A 13,838-nucleotide genomic window follows, 5' to 3' on the forward strand; every position below is an offset into this window, starting at 1 on the left:
TTAAAGCTAATGAAGTCATTGATGCCTTTCTCCTAGTTACTGAATTGAGACCATAGTCAGGGGTGAGGGAAAGAATTTAACAGGAATAGGGATACAATATCTGTGGTGTAAGACAAATTTAACAGAATTAGGGTCACAAGTATTCTTTCTGGTCCCTTCCCATGGACTTTGATGCAGTTCTTATCAGGCAACTGAGGTTTTATTTATTCTTTATATCCATTTTATTTGAAAGGCAGAGATATTTTCCATCTGCTGGTTCACATCCAAATGCCTGAAACAGCCAAGGCTGGGCCAGGTTGAATCCAGGAGCCCAGAATTCCGTTCAGGTCTCCCACGTGGTTGGCACAGACCCAGGTAGTTGAGCTGTCAACTGCTATCTCTCAAGCACACATTAGCAGCAAGTTGGGTCAGAATCAGAGCCAGCAGATGAACTTGGGTGTTTTGATATGGGATCCAGTTAGGCCTTTTTAATCGCCAAATTGCTCCATCCCACAGCTCAGCACATGCTTCAAGAAGGCAAAATTAAAAAAAAAAAAACAGATCAGCATCAACTCCTGACTCTGTGGGGTGGGGGCAGGGCTTAGCGACTAGGAGGGAGAAAAGTAAGTTTGTTTGCATTCTGCCAGGAGTGGGAGTGGGGCTTGGGGCTCTGGAGAAGTGAGAAGACATTCTGTTCGGGCTGTCTTTTCCCAGCCAGCGCTGAATTTGAACTTGACCATCAGAGCCCAGAACATTCTGCAGTGCCCTCCACCTGCTGACTGCTGCAAAGGTCAGCTGTGGTGGAGTGTGGGAGCGGAGGGTGCAGAAGCCCCAGAGCGTGCTGCCTTTGCTGCTGCCGCTGTGGGCCAGGCACCACGCTACACACGTCACGTGGCCTACTAAGAGCGTCCTTTTTTAAAGCAAAAATATTTATTTTATTAATTTGAAACACAGAGTTACGGAGAGATGTAGAGCCAGAAAGAGGGAGAGGTCTTCCATTCGCTGGTTCACTCCCCAAATGGCCACAACGTCCAGGGCCAGAGCTGAGCTGATCTGAAGCCAGGAGCCAGGAGCTTCTTCCAGGTCTCCCACGCGGGTGCAGGGGTCCAAGGACTTGGGCCATCTTCTACTGCTTTCCCAGGTCATAGCAGAGAGCTGGATCAGAAGTGGAGCAGCCAGGACTTGAACCAGTGCCCATATGGGATGCTGGTGCTGCAGGCCAGGGCATTAACCCACTGCACCACAGTGCCAGAACCCCAAGCAGTGTCTTAACTGCCGTACCAAGTCTGTCCCTGAGGTTTTATATAAGCACCCTGATTCTTAGAACATAAAAATGTTTTACTTTGGTCCCCAGAAACCACAAATTTTGAAAAAAAAAATTAAGGAAATTGACTAATACCCGCAGCAAACACAAGATCATCTGTACCATGCAGGGTGCTATTATAGGTCATACAGTTGGTTCTTTTGAGTACATTTATCTTATTAGGTTCTAGTCCCAAACCAGGAATGGAATGAAAAGCATGAAAATAGGATGTAGTAGCTTCTGAAGGTTTGAAAACACTGTACCTGGGCTCGGCGCCGTGGCATACTAGGTTGATCCTCCGCCTGTGGCGCTGGCATTCCCATATGGGTGCCGGTTCTAGTCCCGGCTGATCCTCTTCTGATCCAGCTCTCTGCTGTGGCCTGGTAAAATAGTAGAAGATGGCCCAAGTCCTTGGGCCCCTGCACCCACGTGAGACCCAGAAGAAGCTCCTGGCTCCTGGCTTAGGATCAGCATAGCTCCGGCCATTGCGGCCATTTGGGAAGTGAACCAACGGGTGGAGGACCTTTCTTTCTGTCTCTCTCTCTCTCTCACACTGTCTGTAATTCTACCTGTCAAGTAAATAAATAAAAATCTAAAAAAAAAAAAAAACAAAACAAAAAACACTGTACCTGAAAGATACCAGGTGTTAAGTATCAGTACTAACTCTGATCTTTTCTAGTACCATGTGTGCTAAATGGCATCATTGATACATTTAGAGCAGTGCTGTCCAGTAGAATTTGCTGTGATGATGGAAGTGTTGTCTATCTGTGCTGTCTGGTACGGAGCCACTTGCCATGTGTGGCTGTTGAGCACCTGCTAATCTATTTTTTCTTTTTTTTTTTTTTTTTGACAGGCAGAGTGGACAGTGAGAGAGAGAGACAGAGAGAAAGGTCTTCCTTTTGCCGTTGGTTCACCCTCCAATGGCCGCCGTGGCTGGCGCACTGCGGCCGGCACACTGCGCTGATCCGATGCCAGGAGCCAGGTGCTTCTCCTGGTCTCCCATGGGGTGCAGGGCCCAAGCACTTGGGTCATCCTCCACTGCACTCCCGGGCCACAGCAGAGAGCTGGCCTGGAAGAGGGGCAACCGGGACAGAATCCGGCGCCCCAACTGGGACTAGAACCTGGTGTGCTTGCGCCGCAAGGCGGAGGATTAGCCTAGTGAGCCGCGGCGCCAGCACGCTAATCTATTTTTAAAAAGCAATGTGTTTAAAGAACTGAGATTTGATGATTGTTTACAGCCCTTGTCTCTACTGTTGAAGAACAGTGTTTCTTTTCTTCATACTATTTATTGAACTCTTTACTTAGCATAGGGTTAACCTTATGAGTATAAAGTAAACTGAAAATAGACCTTTTTAAAAAATAAGAATGGGAATAGGAGAGGAAGAAGGGTTGGAGCATGGGTGAGAGGGAAAGTAGGGTGGGAAGAATCACTATATTCCTAAATCTATGTGAAATACATGAAACTTGTGTAACTTAAATAAAATTTTAAAAATTATCTCATAAAATAGAAGTGAATAAATTACCTGGGTATATATCCTTCCAGACTTATTTTTCTGCATATTTTTTAAAGATTTACTTATTTATTTGAAAGTCAGAGTTACACAGAGAGAAGGAGAGGCAGAGAGAGTGGGAGGTCTTCTATCTGATGATTCACTCCCCAAATGGCAGCAATGGCTGGGACTGAGCCAGATCGAAGTTAGGAGCCAGGAGCTTTTTCCGGGTCTCCCACACGGGTGCAGGGGCCCAAGGACTTGGGCCATCTTCTACTGCTTTCCCAGGCCATAGCAGAGAGCTGGATTGGAAGTGGAGCAGCCGGAACTCTTAACCGGTGCCCATATGGGATGCTAGCACCACAGGCGGCAGCTTTACCTGCTACGCCACAGCACCAGCCCTGCATTTATATATTTTTAACAGGGTATCTGTTGTCTTTATCTGAGGTCCACTCTGCTTCTAAAAATATATGATTCTAAACTCCCACTTTCATTGATATTTGATCAGAGAGTAGAAAAACAGTTAAAGGACAAGATGGTTCAGACTGTGGTGTGAAGAGAAAATATTATTGTGTATAGTAGACTTGGGACCTAGTTGGATATCAAGATACTGTTCCCAATGAGAAAATTCCATTCCAAGAGGATCCACACAAAAGCAAGCTGCATAGCAGGGTATCATTGGAAGTCCTGGATGTCGATCCAGGGCTTCCTACCTCAGTAATACTCCTAGGCATACTCTCTTGAGAACCCAGCCTTGGTGATGGGCTCTTGCTTATTTTTCCTAAAGTGTCAACCTACCTGTTTGTTTTAAGCATTTTTTCACCTACTCCTTTTGTAACAAGCTACAGTTCTTTTTTTTAAAGATTTATTTATTTATTTGAAAGAATATCACACAGAGAGAAGGAGAGTCAGAGAGAGAGAGAGAGAGAGGGAGGTCTTCCATCTGCTGGTTCATTCCCCAATTGACTGCAACTGCTGGAGCTGTGCTGATCCGAAGCCAGGAGCCAGGAGCTTCCTCTGAGTCTCCCACGCAGGTGCAGGGGCCCAAGGACTTGGGCCATCTTCCACTGCTTTCCCAGGCCATAAGCTATAGTTCTTGTTGCTATCTAGAGGTCTTAAAAATACCTGGTAATGGGCAAGTAGGAACAAACAATGTTCTTTCATATTAACCTTCTCGTTTTTTCATCTGGTCTCAAGAAGTAGACAAAATTGAAACAGACACTAATGGTATATGGAAAAGGGCATCAAGAATCCATGGAACTGGAATTAAAAGATACATGGGGACAGGTCTTTGGCTTAGTGGTTCAGCTGCAGTTTGGGACACCGGTGTCCCATATTGGTGTGCCTGGCTTTGACTTCTAGCTCAGCTCCCAATTCCAGCTTCGTGCTGAGGAGTACCCTGCTAGGCTGCAGGTGATTGCTCAAGTAGTAGAATCCCTGCTAAAGTCCCCTTGAATTAATAGACCTAAAGATTTCTCTGGGAATTTTATGTAGTTGATGGTGATACTTTGAGTTAAGGACAAAGGACAGATTGGATTCTCTGGTTGGCTGAGAGGAGTGGGAAGACAGAATGGTGGAAGAAGGTGTGTGTGGGGGGGAGGCTTTCCCCTCACTCATGCCAGCCTTGTTATCCAAGACTTTACCCTAATGAAAGATGACACATATAAGAGGCACTCGATAAAAAGGATGCACTGAAAAGGTTGTTAACAGTAAGGGAGTCAGGGAGGTTCTTGAACTTTCTCTGTCTATGCAAGTGAGGTAGTTGATCCATGGGTGCCACTTGTATACAGTTGGGGTACTTATACTTGTATTCCAGCACAGGGAACCCATTACTGTTACAGGAGTCTTCTTTATTACCTTACGTTTAAAAGGTGATTGTAGTTCCATGAAAAAGGCCTTAGAAAAGACTTAACTGAAAAACCTTGGGTCCAATGTATTGAAATTGTGATGTTAGTATAACAGCGGTGTTTTTCGTTCTTGAAGTTCTCTTGTCTCTTATCACCATAGCCCTTGGATTATGGGAGTTTTTCTGTGATTCCACACTGTTCAGTTCTCAAATATTTACTCCTCTCGTGCTTTCTTTATAAAAAGGAATTGGAGTTGGAGTGTAATACCAAATTGCTACAGAAGATGTCACTATTTAGCAATCATTTAACATGACTTCCTCATAAAGCTTCAAGTTCTGTACAATTTTTTCCTGTTACTCATGTATGTTTGAAACACCAGGTTTTAACAATGACAAGGAGAATCTCTGATTTCCATAAGATAAGAAATAATATGCAAGGGCTTTTAATATCATAAGTTTTACATTTAGTTTGCAACACCAAATAGTATTAGCCTATTTGTATTTTTCAAAAATAATATTCCAGGGGCCAGCATGGTGGTATAGCAGGTAAAGCTGCCGCCTGTGATGCTGGCATCCCATATAGATGTCCCGGCTGCTCCACTTCTGATTCAGCTCCCTGCTAATATCCTGGGAAAGCAGCGGAAGATGGCTCGAGTGCTTGGGGTCCCTGCACCCACGTGGAAGACCCGAAGAAGCTCCTGACTACGGACCAGCTCCAGCCGATGCGGACATTTGGGGAGTGAACAAATAAGAGAAATGATGTAAAAGTCATGAGAGCAGGGACTGGTGTTATGATATAGCAGGTGAAGCTGCTGCCTGCATTTGGGAACCAATTATAGTCCCGGCTGCTCCACTTCCAAACCAGCTCTCTGCTAATGTACCTGGGAAAGCAATAGAAGATGGCTTGTAGGGCCCCTGCACCCACGTGGGAGACCTAGAAGCTCCTGGCTCCTGGCTTTGGACCAGCCCAGCTCCAGCCATTTGGGGAGTGAACCAGTGGATGTAAGATCTCTTTCTCCCTTCCTCCCTCTTTCTAACTCTGCCTTTCAAGTAAATAAATAAATCTTAAAAAAAAAAACTCCATAAAAATGACATGTATATGTGGAAGTATATAACAAAAATAGAATTAGATAAAAGTAAAAAGTCTTATTGTCCCCATTCTCATATCTCAGAGATAATTGTTGTAAAAAATTTTTTTAGTCCTGAATTAAAAATGACTTCATAGGCAACACATTATTCTACTACTTGGTTTTTGTAATTAGCATTATTCCATGTCTAATGTGTATCAGATTGGCAGATTCTTTTTAATAGCTTCATGGTATAGCATTGTGTAGATGAATTTAATTTAACTAATTCCCTGTTAATAGATAGATAATACTTTTTGAAGAACAATTAATGTAGTGGACATCTTTGAATATACTTTTGTATATTTGTGATTGCTTTTTTTTTTTTTTTGACAGGCAGAGTGGACAGTGAGAGAGAGAGACAGAGAGAAAGGTCTTCCTTTGCCATTGGTTCACCCTCCAATTGCCGCCGCGGCCGGCGCACCGCGCTGATCCGATGGGATGGCAGGAGCCAGGTACTTATCCTGGTCTCCCATGGGGTGCAGGGCCCAAGCACCTGGGCCATCCTCCACTGCACTCCCTGGCCACAGCAGAGAGCTGGCCTGGAAGAGGGGCAACCAGGACAGAATCCGGCGCCCCAACCGGGACTAGAACCCGGTGTGCCGGCGCCGCAAGGTGGAGGATTAGCCTAGTGAGCCGCGGTGCCGGCCTGTGATTGCTTTTGTAACACCAGTTCCAAGAGGTGGAATTACTAGATCAAATGGCATATATCTTTCCAATTTTAATAGATATTGCTGTATCTTTTTCAACAGAGGTTGTACTAATTTATATTCTCACCAACAGCAAGAGTGCTTGTTTCCCCTTAATGTATCATCAGCCTTAAGTTTTACTAGTGTGGGAGGATGAACAATAGAATAATGTTTTGGTACTTATTTCTCAGCTCAGAATCATTTTTTAAAAAGATTTTTTTATTTATTTGAAAGGCAGAGTTACAGAAAGAGGGGAGAGGAAACAGAGAGCTTCCATCCACTGATTGACTCCTCAGATATCTGCAATGGCTAGGGCTGGGCCAGACCAAAGCCAGGAGCTGGGAGGTTCTTCCAGATCTCCCACGTGGGTTCAGGGACCCAAGCACTTGGGCTATCCTCCACTCCTTTTCCAGGCCATTAGCAGGGAGCTGGATTGGAAGTGGAGCAGCTGGGACTTGAGCCAGCGCCCATATGGGATGCTGGCTTTGTAGGTGGTGGCTTTTCCTGCTATGACTCAGTGCCAGCCCCCAGCTAGGTATTGTTTTATAGATTGTGACCTTTTCTTCTGTAAGTTTTCTATGTATGTGTGTTCGCCAGTTTCCTGTGGATTACTATTGTTGGCACTCAAGGTATAATAGGAATGTTTGTTACAGATCTTTTCCGTTTAGATGCATGTCATGCCTGGGTTTTTATCCGTTTTAAATATGTGAAAAAAATTCTCCACTGTATTCCAGTCTGCTTATGGCTTTATTTTTTACATTTAGATTTTAACCCATCTGGAATTTGTTTGTGTGTATACTTTGAGGTAGGGACCGTACTTCATTTTTTTTTCCTAAATGGATAACTAGTTGACCAAACCCCATTTGTTGAGCAATTCATCCTTTCCTTACTGACTCCAAATATCATCTTTATCATATACTAAATCATCTATTTCTGGGTCTGTTTCTGGGCTCTACTTTGTTCCTCGATCTCCTTGTTGATCACTGTGCTGGTGTTGCACTATTGCAATGGTTGAGCTTTATGGTGTGTTTTGCTCTCTGACAGGGCAAGTCTAAACTGTTTTGTTCACCTGCCCTTCCAACCTAGTTTTGCTTTGAATCCAGCACAACCAAATTGTCGTCATTATCACCATCAACTCTGGTGGGTGTTGAGCATTCTCCATTGAAACTCTTGTAAGGGTTTCTACTGGATTCTGTGGGAGCCAAAGAGATGTGTCTTAAAGGACTACTGATCAGATGTGATTTCCCAGACATTGCTGAAGATGAGTTGGGCCTGGACTAGACTTTTGGGGGATGTAGCCTTGGGACTGAGTGTCATATAGACCAGCCCCTACAACTTGCTTACCTCATAGGAATGGTACAGGGCCAGAATCAGACATCTGTCATGCTAATAACTTCCCTCATGGTTCGGAAGTGATTGTGACTGAAGATGGGTGGCTGCTGTGATACTGCCCACTCAAAAGTGGACGTACCCTATTTTTAGGACTCAAACATCAAATCAGTAATGTCTACTTAGGACTTTCCACTAATCTCTACTTGAAAATTATGTAATCTTTCATTTCTTGAAACAATTCTTATAATTCATGTCATTTAGAATATCATGCTGTGGACAGTAGATAGCTAACTTCTTAAATCTTCTAGTTCCCATTTGATAATTTGAAGCATGTGTGTACATAAAGATAAACATATATATGTTTTTTTAACCAGAATGACCAGTCAACAGGGGACATAAAAGTAATCGGTGGAGATGATCTCTCAACCTTAACTGGAAAGGTATGTATCTTGCAGAGGAAGGAAAGAACCCTTCATACCAAGAGTCAATTAGTAACACTGCTTTCAATCAATCATTAAGAGGCAGTTTACATAGTATAACTAAACAGAGGTTATTTAACCTTTGGAAGCAAAGGTAAATTATTTTCCCTTAGATCATATAATAAAAATGCAGCAGAATCTGATATTAAACTTAAATGTTCATATGGCCAAGTACTGATGTCTGCCCCTGTGGGAATCCTTCAAAAAATATAGGTGGAGGAAAGACAGGCTTCTTTTTAAGCAATAGACTCACACATAGTTTCTTCAACGATAGAGAAGCAGTATAATATAGTAGCTGAAATGGGTACTGGAGCCTGACAGCTTTGATTCAAAGCCTAGCTCAGCAATTTTTTAAGCTGTGGCCTCCAGGTAGATATGTAAATAGAGTGTGGGTGACAGTTGCAGCCACCTCATAGAGTTAAGAGAATTAAGTGATATAATGCTTATAGTGCTCTTTTAAAAAAATTTACTTATTTATTTGAAAGTCAGAGTGACAGGGAGAGCAGAAAGATCTTCAGTCTTCTAGTTCACTCCCTAGATGGCTGCAATGGTCAGCGCTGGTCCAGGCCAAAGTGGAACCCGGACCTCCATCCAGGTCTCCCGCATGGGTGCAGGGGCCCATGGACTTGGGCCAGCTTCTGCTGCTTTCATAGGCATGTTAGCAGGGAGCTGGTTCAGAAGCAGAGCAGCTGGATTCCATCCTCCAATATGGGGTGCTCGCTTAAACTGTTTTGCCACAATGCTGGCCCCAACATGTAGAGCTCTTACAGCAGTTTCTGGTACATAAAGAATTTCATAGATTCAAACATAATATTATTTTGAGAAATCTCAAGGAATTTTCTTAGTATATAAAAAATTCTTCCAGAGTAGTCAATTGGATTTGGTGCATCATGTTTCCATTATTGTTTATGTCAAGATATTTTTTAAAATTCCTTACATGGATTGTTGGTTGTTTGGGAGCATATTGTTTAATTAGAAATAATATAAATTAGTAAAGTATTTGAATATTATTATTCTGATACATTGAAAAAGTTTTTGAGTAACCAGTAATAAATGATACAATGCTACTTTCCTTTTAAGCTCTAGTTGTTGTTTACTTACAGACATTATGCCAGATTTTGAGTCAATCTCATAAGCTGTGAGGGGGATGATATTCCTGTGTTACAGATTAGGAAATTAAGGCTCAGCAAAGTTGAAGGACTTGCCCCAAGTCACAGGATGATAAGTGATAGAGTCTGAATTTGAATGCACATCAGTCTGACTTCAGTGGGTATTTTTTTCCTTCCCTCTGGCATTTAGATTTTATTTTTAAAAAAGCTTCCTTCCTCCCTTCCTCCCTTCCTTCCTTTTCTTTCGCGGAGTTACAGAGAGAGAGAGATCAATTGATAGGTTGATCTTCCATCTGCTGGTTTACTCCTCAAATATCTGCAACAGCTGGGGCTGGGCCAGGCTGAAGCCGGGAGCCAGGAACTCCGTCCAGGTCTCCCTTGTGGGTGGCAGGGACCCAAGTACTTGAGCTGGTGATCTGCCGCTTCCCAAGCACTTGAACAGGACTCAGACCAACATTCTGATATAGGATGCAGGCATCCCAGTGACAGCTAAAGCCACTGTGCCAAGACGCTTGCCCCTGGCTTTTAAATTTTAATGTTCACTACTTAATTTGACTGCTAATCTATAAGAAAACTTTGACCCATGACCTATGTGTGAAATTCTGTCTTTCCATATCATGATGCCAAACTAATGTGGCTTCCTCAGCATTTTGGAAAACTTCAAAGGAGAACTTATACAGTTAACTCTTTCTCCCTCCCATCCATTCCCTGTATCACTGCCAGAGCTAGCCTCCTTGTCTTTGTGCTTGTTTTGTCCATATTTAGAAGTCATTTCAAGCCCTTTTTCCTATAATCAGTTTCCAGTGTTAGTGCCTCTGCTCTACTATGTAACTCTGTGATCTTAATCAGGAAATGGGTCTGTTTGTCTAAAATAATTTTCTTTGCATAATAATGACAGTAAAGCAAACTTATTTTGAGAAAATCAAGAAATATGCATTTGAGTGGTTCTTTCAAAGTAAATATACTATGTGTAGGTACACATGAGATTGTTCTTAAGTATCCTTTGTTTTTTTTAAAAAAAAAAGATTTATTTATTTATTTTGAAGGGCAGAACATCAGAAAGAGAGGGAGAGACAGAGAGGGATAGGTCTTCCATTCACTGGTTCACTTAGTTTCTGCCATCAAAATTTTTAAGGTTTTTTTTTTTATTTGAAAGAGTGACAGAAAAAGAGAGAGACTGACACACACACACACACACACACAGAGCATTTCCATTTACCATTTACCCCCTAAATGCCCAAAATATCCAAGACTGGGCCAGACCAAAGCCAGGAGCCAGGAACTCCATCAGAGTTCACGTGGGTGACAGAGGCCCAAGTATTTGGGACATCTTCTGCCTCCCAGGCACATCAGCAAGGATCTCTATCTGAAGATGAGCAGCAGGGAGCTGAACTGGCACTGCAGGTGGCAGCTTAAACCTGCTGTGCCTCAGTGTTGACTCTTGTATTTAAGTATTTTTAGTTTTTTCCCCAACTATTGCTTGGGCATCTGGGCTTTGGAGCCTGAGTGAATACATACCACTGTTTAAATTCTTACCCTGCCATGTTCTTGTTTTTATGACTTTAGGCAGATCATTTGACCTCTGAACCTGATTTTCTTTTTCATTTAAGTAGGGATATAGCCACTTGACATAAATAAACACTCAGTAATGATAGCAATTCTCATTCTTTTATTTCTTAAATAGCATTAATGTCAGACTCTAGATGGCACAGTGTTTTATTGGACAAGTATTTTATACCTCTGGACTTCGATTCATATAGACTGTCTTATAATCTATGGCTATAACTTAATCAAAGTTGTACAGCTTAGTGTTAGAGCTGAGAGTAGAGTTTATTTTCTGTCTCATCCTTCCATGCTGTTTTCAAACTAACTCCATCCAGTTGTACAAATCACTGCCACAGTGAGCCAGTTACTGGTAAGAATATATTAATCTTCATAGGTGCTAGAAAATGTTGAGAAAGAATCACAGAGATTGTGGTGACACAATTATTGGCCTATTAATTTATTATATTCAGTTTTTCTAAAGATTTAAATTGTCTTGTTTGAAGAGACAAGTTTGCTGTGATATGAGGAAAGGAGAATTAACTTCAACAACTACTGCTGTATTACTGTATTCCTTATTTAACCTTCACAGCTGCCCTGTGATGAAGGTATCATCTTCCCTTTTCTCTAGATGAGAAAACTGAAACTCAAAGTCAGACAGCTGTTAGGTGATAGAGCCACAGCTTCATCAAGAAATGTCTAACTGCAGTATCTGTACCTATTGCACTGGACTAAAGATTCACTAACAGGCTTTTTCTCAGTGTATTGATAGTATTTGTAATATAGTTAGAACTTACTGAGACCTCCTCAAAATTGGAAAATAAATGTAATTTTACTCATTTGCTATATGCCCTTTGCTCCAATTTTTGTTTCTGTTTTATTTCTTCCCCATCCTGAGCCCCATTTTGCATAAAGAGTAATTTCTTTCCTACCTGTAAAATAGGCTACCAGTAGGCCACAGTTGTCTGTAGTAATTGGTTCACCTAGGATGAGTCAGAGTGAGAGAAGTTATATGAATTGCTTACCCAAACTTATGGGCTAGCCTTACGTTCTTCTGTACTTGGCCTTATCCAGGCTTGTGAGATATCTTGCCTCCATGATAAACTGCTTTAAGACATGGGAAGATTGAAGCTTTACTTGGTTATAAGTGTACATTTAACACCTACAGCTTGACTCTGAAAACTTTCACTTGTATTCCCAAAGAATTTTTTTTTTTTTTTTGACAGGCAGAGTGGACAGTGAGAGAGAGAGACAGAGAGAAAGGTCTTCCTTTTGCCGTTGGTTCACCCTCCAATGGCCGCCGCAGCCAGCGCGCTGCGGCTGGCGCACTGCACTGATCCGAAGGCAGGAGCCAGGTACTTCTCCTGGTCTCCCATGGGGTGCAGGGCCCATGAACTTGGGCCATCCTCCACTGCACTCCCGGGCCATAGCAGAGAGCTGGCCTGGAAGAGGGGCAAGCGGGACAGAATCCGGCGCCCCGACCGGGACTAGAACCCGGTGTGCTGGCGCCGCAAGGTGGAGGATTAGCCTAGTGAGCTGCGGCGCCGGCCTTTTTTTTTTTTTTTTTTTTTTGTATTCCCAAAGAATTTTTAAAAATGAATTATTTACTCCTAATAAATATTTGTAAATTATGTGTGAATTAGGGTAGTAACACGATGTATGTTATAAAAATTTCTTACAAAAAATAAAGATTAAACAAGGGAAGGGAAGGAAAAAAGTTTTTATCTTTCTTGCAACTCACTGGATATTGTGCACCCTATCTTGGTAAGCACTGCTTTAGGGGAGTTGTAGAACATTAAAATTCTGATTCTATATTTGTATGACAGATTATAATGAGAATTACAAATATATAATACGGTATGAATCTTCTTGTGGCAACAGTTACACCCAGTATAGAAGATGGTGCCTCATTCCTGTAACTAGCCTAAGAATAGATAGGACCATTCTCTACTTTGGGAAGCAGTTGTTAGATGGTATTTTCTCTCAAGAACTCTTCTAGCTATAAAATTCTAAGACGCAGAAAATAGGGTGAGGGTTTATGCTGGGAGGAAGAATTGCTATTTTTCCTTCATGTAAAATATGGACACAACAGAAGACACAGGTCAGTGTTAGTCTAATAAAAAAATGGGGTTTGAATTGGATTCCATCTGATTAGTTAAATACATAATTTTGGAGTTATAATACAAATTATACTTTTAAAATGTTAAGAGTCAGAAGATAAGAAGTCAGTTCAAGTTTTCATTTTATACTTGAGAAACTAAGACCCAGAGAAATTTCCTGAGGGGTCCAAGATTAGACCTCCTGTAAGTAATAAAAGCTTTTCAAAAGTGAACACTTGGGTCACATGTTATTTGTGAAAATATTATACTATTATGCTATATTATTATAGTATGACATAATTGAAAATACTGTCTGATTCATTTGTACTGATTTTCATTTCTCTTTTTCTTCTAGAATGTCTTGATTGTTGAAGTAAGTTCTACATTTACTTTTAATATAGTATGTTTATTATTTTCCTAAAGGTAAGAGGAAAAAATTCCTATTAAATTCAGTTTTAATGGTGGGCTTATGTTTTATAAAGATTACTTAGTAAATTATTTTTTACTAATAATGGAAAAATTTCATTTTTCCCTTTATCTCTTATTGGTTTGAATTTTTCCTTCTAATCATGCTATAACCATATTACATATGTATATGTAATTTAATATATTGCTTAAATTTTATCTGATGTGATATTTTCTACATGCAAGAGAATATTTCTGCACTACTTTCTTTTTGCTAATGTGCCCTAAAGTTTTTGTACATCATAATAACCAAATATATCCAGTGCTTATTTTGCCAGGGATTGTTCTAAGTGCTAAGGAGACAGACGCAGAAAGGTAAAGCACTTTCTCAAGGCTCCGAGCTAGTAAGTGAAGTGAAGAGTCAAATTCAGTGGTTCTCAA

At 41.4% G+C, this 13,838-nt stretch overlaps 1 protein-coding gene across 1 annotated transcript in view; it reads left to right on the forward strand.

Moving 5' to 3' along the window:
- The window catches only part of HPRT1 (hypoxanthine phosphoribosyltransferase 1), a 45,438-nt gene that overhangs the window by 17,270 nt on the left and 14,330 nt on the right, over positions 1-13,838 (forward strand). Inside the window, 2 exon segments of the mRNA NM_001105671.1 lie at positions 8,138-8,203; positions 13,348-13,365. Coding sequence (NP_001099141.1) covers positions 8,138-8,203; positions 13,348-13,365 — 84 coding nt within the window.

Source organism: Oryctolagus cuniculus, chromosome X (genome assembly GCF_964237555.1).
Source record: "Oryctolagus cuniculus chromosome X, mOryCun1.1, whole genome shotgun sequence".
In the NCBI taxonomy this organism is placed as follows: domain Eukaryota; kingdom Metazoa; phylum Chordata; class Mammalia; order Lagomorpha; family Leporidae; genus Oryctolagus; species Oryctolagus cuniculus.